Source organism: Desarmillaria tabescens (genome assembly GCF_030435595.1).
Source record: "Desarmillaria tabescens strain CCBAS 213 chromosome Unknown EV420scaffold_1, whole genome shotgun sequence".
NCBI classification, from domain to species: domain Eukaryota; kingdom Fungi; phylum Basidiomycota; class Agaricomycetes; order Agaricales; family Physalacriaceae; genus Desarmillaria; species Desarmillaria tabescens.
In genome coordinates, this window is record NW_026848300.1 from 1,216,426 (window position 1) to 1,234,207 (window position 17,782).

Sequence of the window (17,782 nt, forward strand, 5' to 3'; positions counted from 1 at the left end):
CAACTTGGTTTTGGAAGGTAGGCTCCTACGAGGGATGGTGTTTTTGGTTTTATCAGGTATTCTTGAATTGCCTGTACCAATGGGTGGTCGACTTCTGACTCTGTTACGGACTCATGTTCGGACCAAGAGTCTGATTCGTCTCCATCTTCCCACCATTCTGCTGGGGGTCGGGTGATAAACGAGACTTGTTCGAAGTCTTCAATTGCGTCTCTGGCGTTGTCTAGGTCCTGTTCGTCTACCCAAGAGTTCTCCTCCCTTGGATACCCTTTCCATTTGACGAGGTATTCGATTCCGGTACCGCGCCTTCGTCCTCTTCCTCTTGCTCTTTCTCTTCTGTCTACAATTTCTTCCACTTCATACTGTTCTTGTCCGTCTATAAGGTCCGGTGGAGGAGGTAAAGGCTGTATTTGGATTGGGAACTCCGGCGGACGATATGGAGTAAGGAGGTTCTCATTGAAACGGTCATGGATTTTCCACGCAGGAGGGAGTCGTAGTTTATATGCAGACGCGCCATGTTTGGAAATCACTTCGAAGGGCCCTACGCGTTTGTCCCCTAGTTTCTTCATTGGTCGAGGAAGGGATAGGTTTGTAGAGTCTAACCATACTTTGTCTCCTGGTTGGTACTCTATTGCCGCTCGTTGGTGTTTATCGTATTGTCGTTTCATGGTTTCGGCCGCCTTTTCCAGTGCCTTAGTTGTCTGTTCATGTACCTTTTGTATGTCCGCCACGAACTCCCTGGCAGCCGGATTGGTTCCTTCCTTGATCGTGAGCGGGGCGAGATGTGGTTTTTGTCCATGGTTGATTTCGAACGGGGAATAGCCGGTGGCGGAATGTTTCCGGTTGTTATGTTGGAAGGCCGCAAGCGGCAGCCATTCGCTCCAGTCATTTTGTCTGTGATTGATGAATATCCGAAGATATTTTTCAATCTCTTGGTTGGCCCGTTCCGTTTGTCCATCGGTCTGCGGGTGATAGGCCGTGGACGGATTCCCTTGGATATGCAACATGTCATATAGCTCTTTCATGAATTTGGATACGAATTGAGGTCCCCTGTCCGAGATTACTTTTTGCGGCATCCCGTGCTTGGCCCACACATGGTCTCTGAGAATCTTGGCCCACCCCGCTGAGGTTAATTCGGTGGAGCATGGTACTGGGATTACTTCTTTGGAGAAACGGTCGACTATCATGAGGATGGCATTGTACCCATTCGAATCGGGTAATTCGCCTATCATGTCGACCGTAATGTGCTCCCATGGTCGGGAAGGTACGGCATGGGGGTGTAAGGGTGCTCGCTTCCTCTGGGTGCTCGTCTTTGTCCGTTGGCAAGCCTCACATCCCCTTACGTACTTTTCCACATCCTGCTTCAGCTTTGGCCACCAATAATCCCGTTGGACTAGCTCCTTGGTCTTTTCAATCCCCAGGTGTCCCGCCGTAATGTGATCATGACGAATGGCTATAAGTTCTCCCCGTAACTGGGCATCTCGGGGAACGTATAATCGTCCGTCATAATGCATTAGGCCTTCTCGTTGGGTGATTCCTCTGGGATGATGAAGAGACGCTTCTATCCCCTTGTCCCATCTGGTCACATCACGCAAAGCGGTTCGTATCTTTTTGTGAACCTCCTCTTCGCTGGGCATGATGAGGGCTCGGAACATTTCTGGTTTTAGGACCACTACTTCGGTGTTGTCATTGTTTCCTTGGTCGTGGTCCGCCCTTCGGGATAACAAGTCTGCCTTTTTGTTCGCTGTCCCTGGTTTGTGATGTAGAGTGAAGTGGTATTCGGCGAGCTCCGTTACCCATCGGGCTTGTCGACGATTGAGCTTTTGGGGCTTCCGAAAGTACTGGAGGTTTTGATGGTCTGTCCAGATTTCGAAGTCTTGGTACGCCCCCATGAGGTAATGTCTCCAGTCCTCCAGGGCGAGCATGATTGCCAAAAGTTCTTTGTCGTATATTTCGTAGTTTCGCTCCGTTACCGTGAGGGCTTTGGACAAGAATGCTACAGGTCTCCATTTTCCTTCCTGTTCCTGAGATAAAACCGCCCCTATTGCTCCTTCACTTGCGTCTGCTTCCACGCGATATTTTCCTGTCCGATTTGGTATGGCTAATACCACTTCTTCTGCTAGTTTCCTCTTGATTTCTCGAAACGCGTTTTCCTGCGATGTTCCCCATGTCCATTCTGCCTTGCCCGTGAGCTGGGTTAATGGTCGTACGTGTTTGCTATAGTCACGTATGAACCTTCGGTAAAAGTTGGTGAAACCCAGGAACGATTGTAGTTCTCGCTTCTTGGTCGGTTGGGGCCATTCCGTGATTCCTTTGACTTTGACGGGGTCCATGCGGATCGATCCTTGACTAATGATCACTCCGAGGTATTCGGTTTCTAATACCTCGAATTCGCATTTCTCCGCTTTGAGGAATAAATTGTTTGTCCGGAGGATAGATAGGACCTCCCGAACAACCTCGCGATGCCTGTCCTCGTCCTTGGTACAGATCAGGATGTCATCCAAGTATACGGTGACATCTCCTCTTGCGATCTGTTCTTTGAACAAATCGTTCATCATCCATTGAAATGTAGCCGGGGAATTGGTGAGTCCGAAGAACATCACCATGGGTTCGAATAACCCCCTATTTGTTCAGAAGGCCGCCTTCCATTCGTCTCCTCCCTTGATTCGTACGTTGTTGTATCCCCACCGGACGTCTAATTTTGTAAAGTACTTGGCGTCCTTGAGTTGATCCATTAATTCTCCTATGAGCGGGAGAGGGTAACGGTTTTTAATGGTCATCTCGTTCAACTTTCGGTAATCCTGTACTGGTCGTAGTTTACCGTCTTTTTTCTTGACGAAAAAGAAGGGTGAGGCCATGGGAGACTTGGAGGGTCTGATCCTTCCTGACTCCAAGTTTTCGTCCAGGAACTTATCAAGTTCATCCTGTTCGGCCGGGTTTAAAGGGTAGACCTTACAGTCTAGGCTAGCATTCGCGTTGGGTACCAGTTCGATTGCGTGGTCCCACGGCTTACGCGGTGGTAGCTCGTCAAAGTTTTCTTTCGCAAAAACATCTTTGAATTCCCGGTATGGTTCCGGTACTATTTCTTCAAACGTTTTTGCTTCCTTGGCTTGGTGGGCTTTGGCGGCTAGCTCGTTTGCTTTGCTCCCCATAGCCCGAACATGGAGGGCTTCTTGGAAGTCTATAACGAGAATGGTGTCTCCTTCTTCTACTTCGGTTCCCCATTGCTGTTCTGGATCTTCGTCAGGGAGAAGGAAGGGTATTTCGCGGCAGGAGCATCGGGCCAATGTTACCGCTCCCATTTTCCAATCGATGATAGGGTTATGTCTTTTGAGCCAGTCGTGCCCTAGAAATAGCGATACGTTCCCTAGGTCCACGACGGCTAAGTCGATTTTTTCATGGTGATCCCCTATCGTCATTCGTAGTTCTACCACCTCGGTAATATCTCCTCCCTTGTTTCTGCTTCCATCCGCATTATACACCGCTTGTGCCTTGGGTAACTGCACAGTGTTCATGCCGTTTTCCTGTACGAACGTTCGGTTTATGCAGCTTCCGGTGCATCCGCTGTCTACTAGAGCGTCTACTGCTCGTACCTGTCCGGTGTCTAGGGTTTCGAGTTGGACATGGATGTTTACGCTCCTCCCTCTGCCTCCTCTTATGTACTGTGGGGGAACGCGCAGGTCCTGCATGTTTTGCAGGCACTGCTCCCGTTGGCGATACGTTTCTTTCAAGGATCTGAGAAGATCTATGACGAGATCTTCATCTACCTCTATGAGACGTCTGGGGTGTACCCACATTCGAAGAGTGGCGAGTCTTCCGTCCATGGTTTTCTCTTGTCTCATCTTTCTCCTTACCCATTCGGCGCTGTGTGGTTTAAGCCATCCTCTGTCCCATTTATCGTCATAGTACTCCTCTTCTAAGTCTGAGACTTCGTAGTCCTCCGGGTACTCCTCGGTGTAAATCACCGGGTCTTCCCCTTTCTTTTTGAGGCTTTGTTGATAGCTGTATTCGTCTTCCTCATCGGGCACTTCTTCGATGGAAACATTCTTTTTATTACAAATTGGAGAGGCACATAATGGTCCCACCGACCCGCCCACCGGGGAACACGAGCCCCCAGTGCCATTATGTGTTAGTGATGACGAGGGGAGACGCACCGTGATTGGAGGGGGGTGAATGATGTCCCCGGGCGTCTTGACTGTTGTTTGCGGGGCAGCGGTTTTCTTGATGGGGATTCGCGTTCCCTCTTGCGGCTCCATCATGTCGGGGTAGTTGGCCGCATAGGGCAGGTGCGTACGTTCCGCCTTCGGGCGAGGCCCTGCATCGTTCCTCTCCCGCCTGGAGGCGCCATCATCCACTACTGGCTCAGCCGCTCTTCCTCCGTTTTCTGCGCCGATACCTACCCGCCACGGAGCGATGTTGACCTTGATCCCGGGTGTCCCGCCGCCTTGCGCAGCATGCGCCGCTTGTGCTTTTGCACCGGTGGCCAAGGATCTTGAATGGGGTTCTTCTTCGAGCACGGTGGAAATCCCCTGTACACCGTTCTTCCTTATATGCGACTTGGTAATTTCATTTTGTGATGTTGTGAAAAGTTTGTCATTGCCTCGAGGTACTACATGCGGTACATTAGTCCGACCGGCGGGGTTCTGTGACGCACCACTAAATGAAATTGTGTCCTTTGCCGACGCGCGTTTGTCGCTTACGCCGCCGGCTCGTCTTTTACCTCCTCGATTTTCGACGTGGAGGCTTCTCCTTCTTCATCCTTCAATACTTGTTGGTACATGGCACGAATTTGGGCACGTGAAAACTTGGGCTGATGCTTGACGAGCCAAGTGCTTTCGTCTTTCAGACACTTGTTGTCTTGCTTCCTATGACCCTTGTGACCGCAGCGGAAACATCGGCCTTCCTTGCGGAGACAATCTATCTCCATAGGCTGCCCTTGGCCCCCATACGTGGTGCCTGTTCCCGTCTTCTTGTCACCCTGGGAATTCCTGGGGCTTCTGGCTTTTCCCGTTCCCTTGTTTTGTTGTCCCTGCGTCCCTTGATTCCTGCCCGCGTCTTCGGCTAACCCCACACGGTAGTTATAGTCCATCTGCTCTACTCGGAACTTCCATTCGGCATACGTGCAGGGCAGCGCAGTGCCCGTGGCGTGTATGGCGGTTTTTACGTTTTTGCGGATTGCCGGTTTGAGTATTTCAATCATGTATTCCTCGTTGTGACGCTTTCCGGACTCTTTTGCTAGTCGCTCGAAGTCGCGGAAGAATTCCTTTGCCGATTTGTACGTGTTTTGGCGGATACGCTTGAACTCTTGTAGCTTGAGTTCTACTTCCGCATCGGTTCGGAACTGGTCTTCAATGATCTGTCTGAACACATGCCATGCGGGATACCGCAGGTATCCGCATGTCTCGTCGTAATACTCGTCCCGGGCGTGATTCCACCAGTGTAGGGCCTTGTCCGTGAGTCGGAACGTGCAAAACACTACCCGGTTCGGGCTTTGTCCGTGCGCGTTCATGGTAAATTGCTGAGGGAATACGTTGAAGTAGTCCTCGCACTGATTTAAGAATCGGTCCACGTCGCTGGATTCTCCTTTGAATTTCTCGGGGGGGTCTGCTAATTGTGGCTTTACCTGCCCCCACGGGTTCGTATTCGCTACTCCGACAATGAAAGGAGGGGGCGTGTTTGGTGGTTGGACGGGTTCTGCGGGGATAGGGATTGTTGCCGGGCGTGGTAACGATCGTAAAGCGGGATTGTGATGTGGAGACATGGGCCCTTGCGGTGCCGGGGCTGGTGCCATTGGGACAGCTGCTGCTGCAGCTGCGGTTGCGGCTGCGCCCGCGCTTCCTGGGGTCCCTGCGGCAGCAAATAGCCGGCTAGGGTCGACGTACCCTGTCCTTCTGAGAATTGATAGGTGACTTAAGTCCACCGTACTTCCACTTGTTTCTGATGGGACGGGCACCTGGTATCGTTCCCCAGGGTCCGTGTAATCGTCCGGGTGTACTTGGTTCCATAGAATGTTTGTGTGGAACACGGTTTCTCGGTAGATCACCTGGGCCCCAATCTGCGAATCTTTTTCCTTTTGAAAGTACCTTCCTTGCAGCGAACTGTTCCAGGACAGCTCCCGTGGTAACTTTCTTTCAGTCCATCGCAACATCTCCAAATAAGTCATATTTTCTAACTCGGCCTCAGTAGGTTCCCGAGCTAGATCCTTCCACGAACTCTGGTATGATGTCTTCTTCTCCGTATTCTCCGACCCGATGCTGCTGCTGTAGATCGAAGTCCGCCCTATTCCAGGGTTCTCGTAAATTTCTCCTTCTTCTAAGTCCGATAGGTCGGACTCGCTCGAAAGGCTCTGTGCTTCCCGTGACGATACGGTTCCAGTTTCGAATGATTCTTGCCCACTCATTGACCCTGAGTATGACTTGATCGAAGTCTGGTCTCCGGGGTCTGTCCCATACCCAGGGTGCAATGAAGGGGATGGGGGCCGCATGGGGGTGTTCGGGCGCAAGGGGGTAGATGGCGTAGGGGACAACGGAGGCAGGGGCCTCGATTCCTTCATACATGAGCCACGCGTCGGCGTAGTCCTGCAGCTGTCTGCATATATCGCAGCTGGCGTCTGCGTCGTATGTGGGTCCGCAGTTGTCGAGCTCGACAGTTGCCTCCCCTTGCCGATCGTTGAGGATGATTGGGGTGTTCGGGCGGGTGACGAGGTTGAGGTAGCTGCCTTCATCGTCTGATGAGTCGCTGCGGGCGTAGTGGTAGCCCCACGTTTCTCCCCTTGAATCGAGTCGTGGAGGGGACCAGTTGTTGCGCGGCCCTGGGAGCTCGTCGCTGTCACTGTCTTCCTCTGTATCGCTGCCTTCTTCATTTGAACTGCTTCCAGTTCCATCTTCAGCCTCTCTTCCTTCTCCCAGATGGTATCTAAGCCCTCGCTGATAGAGGCGCTGGCCGTATGAATCATATCCAGGGTTGGCAGCTGAGTTTTCGGTTGAGGTGGGGGAGGGGGCGTCCCAGGGATTACTTCCTTCGCTTTCCCCTTCGCCTTCTTCCTCGGTAATGGGAGAGAGAATACGCTGGTCCACCCCTTGCTCGTAGATTCCTCGCTCTTCTTCTTCTTCAACGACTGGGCCTCTTTGTGCGGGCCATCCTTCCACCTCGGAGTCGGACTCACTGGACTCGCTTGTGCTGGAGTCTTCTGTGATCCACTCGTCGTCTGTGATGAAAATGAAGTGGATGATGGGTTCTGGTCGGTCGTCAATGTAGTTGGGAGGGGGTGTGTGCGGTCGTCTAGCCTCTGGGTTGGGGGCTTCGACGGGGAGAGTTTCTTCGGAGACTGGCTCCTCGTTTCGTCTGTGCTCGTATCCATATAGGAATGCGAGGTAGGCTATGGCAATGAAGCCTTGTAGTCCAAAGAGGTCGGTGAGGTATTGTTCAATGGGGTTCATTCGTTACTGTTCGTCAATGTGGTTGTTGATGAAGAGTAAGAAAGTCTCGAACTAATTGTTAGCGACCGATTTCACAAACAAGATCAAACAACTAAGCGTGACTCGCACTTCGGTCAGGCGCTTTGTGTTGTCCGCAGGTTTGCGTTAAGGGAGCTATCGCTTAGTTGAGCGAGAGTGAGTTCAGACTAAGTTATCGGGTGAATAAACTTTAGTTCGAGACTGAGGTTTAGGACCTGCAGTCGAGCTACTTAAATACAGTTTGGATCGTGCTAAATATACTACAAGTGTCTGCAACGGTACGGTGAACATACTGAATCCTCATGGTAGAATGCGATCAAGTCCGGAGAGTTAGCATAGCGAGATTACGAGAGAGTCGATAAGATAAGATAATGCGCGAAATCGTAATACGAAGGAAATAGTATCTTGGACCTTAGAGGCCGTTCTTCATTACCGTTATGGCATCATTCTCCCGTCCTCAGCCACATCATCAACCTCCACGACTTCTATAGACAAGGCCAAGCGAGACAAATGTTGCAAAGGCCTAGGTTCTTTTAACACGCCTCAGGATCCGAACGCTGCTGCATCAGACTCGGACCTCATTCTTCTGTCAAGTGGATTACAGTGGCACATTGAACAAACACACGGTGAAAGCTTGGTGGCAAGTCCTCGTCTTCCTGAAGGTTGGTGGGATCTGTGCTCAGGTACAAGCCACTATTTGCCAAGATACAGATCTTTTTTGGAGGTGGAGGCCGTGAAATCATCTGATGGTGAAATCGACGGTTATGCTATCAGAGTGGCAACCAAGGAGCAACCATTGTACAAGCTCGTTGTTCATCGGGCTACTGACGTCTTGCATTGCCTTCGGTTGAATAATGTGGCGACGTTGGATGACTTGGTTGAAGAGCTCTGCTCCCATGGGATTGCCTTTACAATGGGTGCTACCTCGGACGATGCTTCCCTTTCCAACACCTGACCAAAAAAACACTATGCTGAACCTATTCCTTACAGACCGCTAGGGTTCAGAACAGACATATCTGACTACGCATACTATGTATGGAAGAGAGCTATCTTGTTGGCGAATCCCTCTGTCGCTAGGGCTGCGTTAATGCACGGTGGACTGATTTGGCGTATCGCGATGGACCATGTAGAGAGCTCCAGCTTCGTGCTGTCAGGGCCAGGCGAAGGTGTCTTTGAGGAAGGTTCTACCCACGTTCTGCAGGACAGGTCTCGAAGAAATAGCTCACCCATCTGGGCAGAAGAACTCCGAGAGGACCAGATAGATATCATATGCGGCACCTACAAAGTCTACAACCATTCATCGAAGTGTATCAGTATGACCCAAGATGTGTCGTGGTTTCCCAAAGAAGGCAGTTTCAAGAACTCGGGTTTGGATCTTGGCTTTTGGAGTGCGGATGCGGAACATTGGTACCTTCGACGAGTCAAATGGTACCGCGATGGACATCCCAAAGGAAGGTGTCAAAACCAGACAGAGTGGAGGCGCAGCATCAGGTTATGGCATGCCGCGACTAAAATGTCACAAGGTCTGGAGGCTCTTTCAAAGTGTTTCGTTGAAAAGCATGTACTCAATCACGAAGTTCCCTAGATACAGTCATCTTGCAGTTTCTTTAGTCGTGTTTTCTCTCCAGTTGGATTTAGATGCTTGTACAATCAATTTCTGTACCTATCTGTACTATATCATTGTAATGACGATGGACCAATATTTGGCGTTCCTCTTTTGGACTTCACGACCTATGCTCATATATTGGAAATGGCCTCGTTCCTCTTCTCAATGACATCGTCAACATTGTGTGAAGATGTTCTTCTCAAGATCGCAGACACCGTCGGAGGAAGCGATCTAGAGACCCTTTTGTCACTCTCCCTCTCCTGCAGGACACTACAGCAAGCCTGCCGTCCTTGGACATATCGGACCATCCATATCAACCCATCGCATCCTCCTTTGGACGTGGCCGGATTTTGCAGGAGACATCCCAATATCGTTCGCAAAGCCACCACACTCTCCTTCCAAAACGTCGTATTCGAATACGGTGTCTTGCGCATGTTACTGGATACTTTGGGTTCTGTGGTCAAGTTGAAGTTTCGTTCCATGTCAATGGAGGTGGAGGATGGTGCACCTGCATTGCTTGGCCGTATCAAGATCGTGACCATGGACCAGTGCGACTTTTCGAGGCTTGCATTACGACTCATCCTGGGTAACAGTTGTATTGAGGAATGGTCCTTGACAAGCTATGCAGGTCTCCATCGCCATGGGGAGAGCGACAGTCCCACATCACCTCTACCACTTGCAAGATTAAGGGGGCTAAGTCTGGATCTATCCAACTTCCAGTGGAGCACTCCCCGGTATTACCCCATTATACAGTCACCTCTAAACGAGCTCGTGTTGCTCCTTGAGCGAGCGCGGTCCTTGGTCACTTTCGAAGTCGTCTTTACACTGGACATAGTTCTGTATGTGAACAGAATCATTGAGCAGAATGTGAATACTCTCAGGTCTCTGAGTATATGGCAAGAGGGTGCGTTTCTTCACGGCATGATTCTCCGTTTATTGATATCCATTTGTCTAGCCTTCGATGAATATGACCTGAACTCATCGTGGGTCCAACCGCTGTTGCTCAGCAAATGTGCTATGCTTGCAGACCTCATTGTTCACTGCTTTCATGTCAATATTCAGGGCGTTGCTGCCACGCTAAGCGGAGTTCGTTCATCGGTGAAGCGTATGGAATTCCATGTGTACTGTATCAGGGGCGCATTATGGCGTGGCTATCTGAACAATGAGGATATAGGATTTCGTGCCTTCGACATCTCTATTTCTAAGTTGGCCTCTACAAAGTTGGTATTACATATTCGGTTGGAAGGCGAACGACAGCTCCGACTTGTTAAGGACTGGGTGGAAGGCTTTCTTGCGTGCTCGATCAAGGGTGGCATGTTGTCAGTAGAATGGACAGCTGCAACAGATTGTCACATGTACCAGGAATATGTCTGACCAATATGTAATATATGCTGTGGGAGAGAATTATTGCACAATTGGAATTGGTTCCCTATAGATGTATTTCACAACTAAAAAAGAAACGAAGACGCTCTAATTTTAAAGATGCCAAAATATCGACATCTTGCATGGATTCCATATAAGAATATTAGACTGATTTTAAAAGCAAATGGGTCTATCACCATCAACCTAGGCACCGTGCAGGCGTCTGTGATGAACCAGATGGAATTCCTGCCCTGGGATTCCGTTGCAAGTGATCACAGTTGACACAGTGATTGACAGTATCAAGTTTTTTTTTTGTTTTCTGCAAATTAGGGAGGTTTTTTCCATGTACATACAAGTGGAAGTAGGTAGAGTGGACGAAGTACTAATAAATAACTACAGCTCGAACCTGGTACTACTTTCATGTCGGAGCATATCGGCCGAAAACTGCCGACGTAAGTGATAATCAAAAGATGACAAATAAACCACAACATGAATATGGCATCGCCACGGTTTTGTTCAGGCTCCAACGTTCATCCGTGTTCTACATGGATCTGTTGCTATCTTCTGTGTTCGACATAGAACTAATGGTGCAATATTTCCCTCCACGGATGCTGCAACCAAGCTCATCGCAACGTAAGGCTCAAGATCAAGATTAGAGACTCATGGACACCGCCTGCCAATTTACTGCTGTTTCAGCTACCCGGTAGGTTACATTATGTTCCTTGGCCAGCATTTGAATTGACTCTGTAGATAAGTAGATGATTCAAGGTCCTAGTCCATTTGGGTGTACAGATTACGATGGAATGCTTCAGGCATCTGCCGGAGCTATTCCCTGACATCCACGCAAATTATTGGACGCGTCTCCCACCTCAATAAATAGGGCGACGACTCTACGATGCGCATTTCAAAGACCCTTTTTGGTAGCCAGAATCTGCAACGCTTCACTTCCATGAACTTTGATTGGCACATCACTGAGGTTACTGTAATCGACCTGCCTTCTGTCATTACTCACTTCCAATCGCCTGCTCATCATGATTCGCGTGCCTTGCCAGTGACTATCCAGTGGCAGCACGAAAACGCTGATCCGTCGACTCTTGGACCAGTTATTGGTCTTCTTGCCAACGTGCAAACCATTATTTTCTGGGACACATGTCTTTCCGGCCCTATCTCACTTCTGAACACCACGGTTCAGGAGGTTGTCCTTTTGGACTGTTCGATGACGCAGGAGGCTCTCCTGGGTTTGTTGACACCCTGGGGTTCTCTCTCGATCAGTGGTGGGAGGACAAGAGCGACTGTGGGACCAAGCAGAGACGCGGAAGACCTTATACTGCAAACGTTATACATCGATTTCCAGGACATTCCTCCCCATTTCGGATACTCCTTATACTCCTGGCTTAGTACCGCTAGCAAAGTTAGGAATCTCTATGTGCGTGCAGAGTTGGACATGGACACGGTCATTGTTCAAGGCTTTCTGGATCAATGGTACTCTGATATCAAGCGCTTCAAAATGATCCAAGCAGGTGTGTAAGATTTCTCATGAGCTTCATAATCAAATTTGATTTCAGGACTAGGTTGTTGTGAAAATCCGCTTTGGACCGCGAGTATTCTTGATTTTCAAAGTTGTCATCGTTTGACAGAGTTGAATATTCAATGCCGCGATACGGAATTGGTTCCTTTAACCTCCTCACTGGCCACGTTCCCTGCAAGACAATTGGAGATCGTGACAATCGGGTTTCACGTCAAATCTTGGGCGGACAAGACGGGGAGGTGGAAGTACAGTTCGGCCATCCGTGAATTCGATGCACACTTGTTCAGACTGATAGACCATTCAAAGTTCATATTCCTAAGGCTTCAGCTGGGTTCACACTGGGTAGAGAAGGATGATGAGGTCGCTGTTTTTGTCCGACTTAATATGCTCAATGTTATGAGCTTGGCGCCCTCTAAATTGCTATTTCATTGGCACTTTTTTAATACATCTAAATTTATCAAAATTTGTGGCAAATTTAGAGTGTGCGACGTTCCTCAATCGTACTGAATATTGGGGTCATGTTGCAGACTGCGTGTTCCCTAAATGGCAGTCTCGTATCTGGCGAAAAAAGCTTCCATGGAATCGAGGGACTCCTTCATCTAGATCTGTCTACAGATGTAAATACGGAGGAAAAGTTATGCCTTCCTATATCACTATGTTCATCCCCTTCTGTGTTCGCTGCGCTCAGTTGTCAGTATGGCTTCGAACGAAGTTACGGTGTACAATCACAATGAACCACCGATTTTTGTGCCAAAGCCTCATCCTCGGCCAATCACCGAGATTGTAGCCTTGCACCCATTCCAAAAATCGGGTACGTACTATCAATGTGACTGCGTGTACCAAGCACTGACTTTTGGGGGCAGCGTATTGCACCTTTCCCGAACTAGGTTCTATTGTCCACATACGCACCGGCTCCGTTCCTTTGAGCGTGATCTCATTTCTGGCTCATGTGGTTGAGATAGCGGAGGATGCCAAGTCCGTGTTCAAAATGAAGGTCTCACTCGTCGTCTATTTGAGTGTAAGTATCTTCATCAAAGGTGTCGCCCGCTGTCTAACCATGCTTTCCTAGGACTTTGTCACATACCACGCAAAAAGTTCCGATATCGAATACCTCATCCATATTTCTGCTGCTGTACCTTGGTTTGAAGCTTGGTACGAGGCTAGAACCATGTTCCCTTTCGATTGGTTGGAGCCATACCTGAGACCAGGGTCAATTGCTTACACCAACACTCCGATCTTCATTCATGAGGGCCTCCAACAGGTCACTCATGTAGTCGTATTGACTACCTTCCTCTTACCTGGATACGACCACCCTGTTACAGCACTCAGCCATGTCCTTGTCGAATGGGCGCAAATTCACTTAACTCGTGGTGTCACCCTCCACGGTTTAGCCTATGAGACAGTGTCAAGCAAGGAGACCCCATACTGCACCGCCATATTACTTATCAAGGCCGACGTCTCCGTGCCAACTGACACCAGGGCATCAGAAACTTCTTACCCCCATCCCACACGAATGCATCTTGGAACGGATGCGAGTAGGACGTCAGGTGGTCTGAATATTAGAAACTATTCCAATGCCATGCGTACTGCAGCGTATGTCTTTCTCTGCATTGTGCTCTACTTTTGTCTAATTTGGGCACTCAGGAACCTGCTGATGTCTTTGGATACGGAACCATATTCTAGTTTCGGTCATTTCAATTTACCTTTTCTAAATGCGGGTCACTAGCTTCCTACTCCATATATAATACATAGTCGACTGGGACGAATAAAATCAGCCTCCTTCTTCAATCGTTCCCCACTCCATGCCTAAGCATCTACATATATCGTTCGCCGATGGTGTCCCTGTGGAGAATGAGCTTAAGTTTTTTACCGTTCCTGAGCTTATCACCATTGTACAGAGGGTTGTTGAGCTGCCTCGTTCTGCCAAACACCTTAGAGGACCGCTTTTAGAATTTGTCACAACGCAGTCACTCAAAGTTCAACATGCCATTCGCCAGGAGGCTAATCAGGAGTCAGGAAAGGGGAGGAAAAGGAAGCGAAAGGACGTTGTAGGAGCAGTTGGAAAGCGGCGAAGGGTTGATACCGAAGATGAACCTTCCAGTACAGACTTGTATTGGAACCGTTCTGATGGTGTGACTGCAGGATCTGATGGCACACTGGTTGACGACCTCATTAGTGGCCCGTTCTTCAACACCGTTGGGTCTGAGATTTGCGCTATGTGTGTGGAGAACTATATCACTCGTACCTCCAACGCTAGCCTTTGTCAAGGTGTCTGCATGGTTTGTGCCCGACTGCTGTTCACCAAAGATCTGGAGGTGATGTCAGTCGACCAAATACCAAATAAGTCTATACTCAAACTGAGGCATGCCCATCCGCATCAAGTTCTATTCGAAGGCGTTCTGCTCTACAAAGATGGGATAAACAACGGAGAAGGACATGTTTGCAGAGAATGTCTCAAGAACTTGGAAAAGAATAGGCTACCTGCTTTTTCGCTTGCCAACAACCTGTGGATCAGGAAAATCCCTAGGGAGCTGGTGATTTTAACATTGCCAGAAAGAATTTTGGTTGCAAGACATCTTCCCTGCTCCTATCTGGTGAAATTGTATCCAAAGGCGGAGAATGCAGAACTGTGGGCAAAGGAGGACTCTCTGTACTATGGGCTTAAAGGAAATGTCTCCACCCATCCTTTGAATACCGATCACATTGCTGGACTGGTTTCATCTACGGTTTTGCCTCCGCAAGCTCGTGTATTGGCCACAGTAATCGGGATCACTTTCATTACGCCAAGTGGTATAAAGCAGAGGCAGCTTCCACGGATGTTTCATGTGCAAAGGAGTCAGGTACATGAAGCTTTGCTGTGGCTGAAGCGGAACAATCCTCTCTACAAGGACATTATCATTTCCGAAGAGACGCTGAGCCAGCTTCCTGTTGATGGGGTTCCAGAGGAAATCTTGTCTACAGCTAGGACTTCGCATGACATGGTTGGATTGGCCGGCGAGCAGGACAGCTATGTTCCAGAGCAGGATCAAGTAGAGAGCATAGGTAAAAACTTGGTTTCCTATGTAGGTTACAGGAGCGGTAAGCTAACATAAACCACAGCCCACAGGCCAGACATCATCCGCATTGACAATGACATGGAAAGGGAGCCTGATACAGAGCCTGGTAAGTTCAGAGAAACACGGTCTTGTTATTATCTTGCTTATAGTCCTATGTAGATGTATTTTTCCTCCAAGCGAATGGGATGATTGATGTGAACGGTGACAATATAACGGACACTGATATCATGACTCATGCTCTGACCAACCTGGCCGATGTTGGAGAAAACAGTCATTTAGGACCAGAGGACAAGTACTTCATCAGACGAGGCAGCGCCTTTGTCAATGAGTACGCTAGAGTCAATGAACACACTGGTCAGCGTACAGATGGGGGACCATCAAACCCTAACCATTTGCTGGGGTGTTTTCCTTGGTTATTTCCCTACGGATGCGGAGGATTCAAAGTCGAAAGACCTGTCAATGTTCCCTATGAGGTTCATTCTAGATGGGCACTACAATATGCTGATAAGAGATTTCGAAGGGACTATCACTTCCTTTTCCAGATCTATGGCGTTATACACAAGCATAGCATATGCAGATCTGCTTGTCTCCAAATCAAAAGGTCCAGCTTCCACCACAATCGTGCAGCCATCATGACTCTCACACCCGATGTTTTACGAAAAGCAAGTGAAGAAGAGACTCGACATGTGCCTTTCAGTCATCCTGGCATCCAGGCTTTGCGAAAGCAGCTCTCCACTGTTCGAGCTCGGGTTCCAGGTACAGATGAATCCAGGAAGGGACTTCGTTCGAAGATATGGAGCACAAACTTGACTTTCAATCCACCCAGTTTGTGGATCACAATCAATCCATCCGATACTCATGATCCTATCGCTCAGGTGTTAGCTGGGGAGAAAATTGACTTGGACAAGTTTGTTTCCACTGCTGGACCAAATTCGGAAAGGAGAGGGCAAAACATGGGAGCCGATCCATTTGCAGCGACTCAGTACTTTCACTTAGTCATCAGAGTCATTCTGGAGGAGCTGTTTGGGATACAGGGTGTCTCTGGGACTCGATCTTTGATATCCAGGAAGGAAGGGATCTTCGGAGTGGTCAATGCGTACATCGGAACAGTGGAAGCTCAAGGAAGAGGTACCCTTCACCTGCACATGCTCTTGTGGTTAAAAGGTGCACCATTGGCAAAGCGGATGGGAGCAGCACTGCAATCCGAGAAGTTTAGGGATAAGGTGAAAGCGTTCATCCGAGCAAACATAACAGCAGATCTGGGAGGTGCTTCAAGTCAGGCTATAGAGAGTATGCCAAAGATACGTGAGGTTTCTTACTCAAGACCTCCACATCCTGGGCTTCCTGACTATCAAGCCGTACAAGCCGCAGATCAAATATCAGTAGCACGGACCGTTCAGCACCACCAATGCAAAATGGGCATGTGCTTGAAAGCACGTAACAATCGAATCATCTGCAAGAGACAAGCTCCATTTGCACTATCGACCGATGCATGGGTACTGCCTACAGGTGAATGGGGTCCAAAGTGTTTGTCTGTGAAAATGGTCGCATGGAGTCCAGAGCTCTTGCAATGTGTTCGAAGCAACCAAGACATCAAGATCATTACCAACTCAGTGGATACGAAGGATATCACTTGGTATATCACAAACTATGCAACGAAAAAGCAGGCGGCTACTTGGAACACCTCTGCTGTGCTTGCCTGAACTCTGGCCTACGAAATGAAGATGAACGACAATGTTCTGGCGTGCAGAGACTTGGGTAAAAAGTTGGTTCAGAAGTTCGCACATTCTATGAACAAAGAGCAAGAGTTCGGGGCTTGCGAAGCCATTTCTCTTTTAATGGGTTGGGGGGACCGATTTGTATCCCACCATTATGTTACAGTATATTGGGACCCTGTAACTGCTGCAATACTTGATGCGTATCCGGACTTGAGGCCTAAAAAGTTTGTCCATTTGCGCTTTGTTATCTACAAAGTTACTAATTGTTTAGATCTTATACCCAGGAAGTCGTACGGGACACCAATGGGACCTCAGTCGAAGAAAACAGCGGGGAAATCGCATTGACGCTTGAAGTTGTGGTGGGAGAGGTAAAGTTGAGGGATCAGCTAAGAGAGTACTCTGATCGAGGTGAAGCTCTGGAGGACATGACTTTCATGGAATTTTTCACGGAGACATATGATGGAGACCTGCCAAAGGCAAAGGTCGATGGCAGTGGAGGTACAGCAAGGAGTACCCGAGTTCCATACAAACCCGACACTGGTCACGGAAACCGCTGTAGGGTGGTGAGATCACAAGGGCATGAAACAAGGGCATGAAACATTGATTCAGTTTGTAGGCACTTGGTTTCCAAGGCAGGACCGGCCTGATCATTACGAATTCTACTGCGCTTCAATGCTGGCTTTATTGAAACCTTGGCGATCCATGAGGGACCTAAAAGCAGGATTTGGGACATTCGCACAGGTGTTTGAAGTCATGGTTGCGAATTTGGGTGGGAAGGAGCTCAACATCTTGGACAACATCCAGTACTTTCACGAAGCTTCGGATCAAGCTCACATTGCCAAGCCTACTACTCTAGCTGGTGGGATGCTGACGTTGGAAGACCAGGAGAGACTAGAGCATGAAGCAGGGGATTCGAACGCAGATTTGCCAATGCAGGAAGCTTGGGAACAACAGCCTTTCACAGAAGTTGATATCGCAATTGCAGAGACTCTCAGATATCCAGCCAGGGAGTTTGAGTTTGGGGTGGCAGCCATGGATGTTGCGGAGATGGCTGGAGT

The 17,782-nt window shown here is 48.9% G+C and overlaps 3 protein-coding genes across 3 annotated transcripts; all 3 read left to right on the forward strand.

Annotated features, from left to right (window-relative positions):
• Positions 1-8,439: 8,439 nt before the first annotated feature.
• On the forward strand, positions 8,440-9,039 carry EV420DRAFT_1257401 (uncharacterized protein; the record flags this gene model as incomplete). Its single annotated transcript, XM_060466828.1, has 1 exon — positions 8,440-9,039. A coding segment is annotated over one exon (600 nt), but the record flags the coding sequence as incomplete, so codon positions are not given.
• Positions 9,040-9,225: 186 nt separating this feature from the next.
• Positions 9,226-10,434, forward strand: EV420DRAFT_1633848 (uncharacterized protein; the record flags this gene model as incomplete). The annotated part of the gene is made up of 2 exons (XM_060476243.1): positions 9,226-9,964; positions 10,016-10,434. The coding sequence occupies 2 exons, from the start codon at positions 9,226-9,228 to the stop codon at positions 10,432-10,434; spliced, it is 1,158 nt and encodes a 385-aa protein (XP_060339224.1).
• A 937-nt stretch (positions 10,435-11,371) lies between these two features.
• Positions 11,372-13,676, forward strand: EV420DRAFT_1472666 (uncharacterized protein; the record flags this gene model as incomplete). The annotated part of the gene is made up of 7 exons (XM_060469071.1): positions 11,372-11,942; positions 11,994-12,430; positions 12,478-12,607; positions 12,639-12,761; positions 12,838-12,968; positions 13,020-13,543; positions 13,595-13,676. 7 exons carry the CDS (start codon positions 11,372-11,374, stop codon positions 13,674-13,676), a joined length of 1,998 nt encoding a protein of 665 aa, XP_060339225.1.
• Between the last annotated feature and the right edge of the window lie 4,106 nt (positions 13,677-17,782).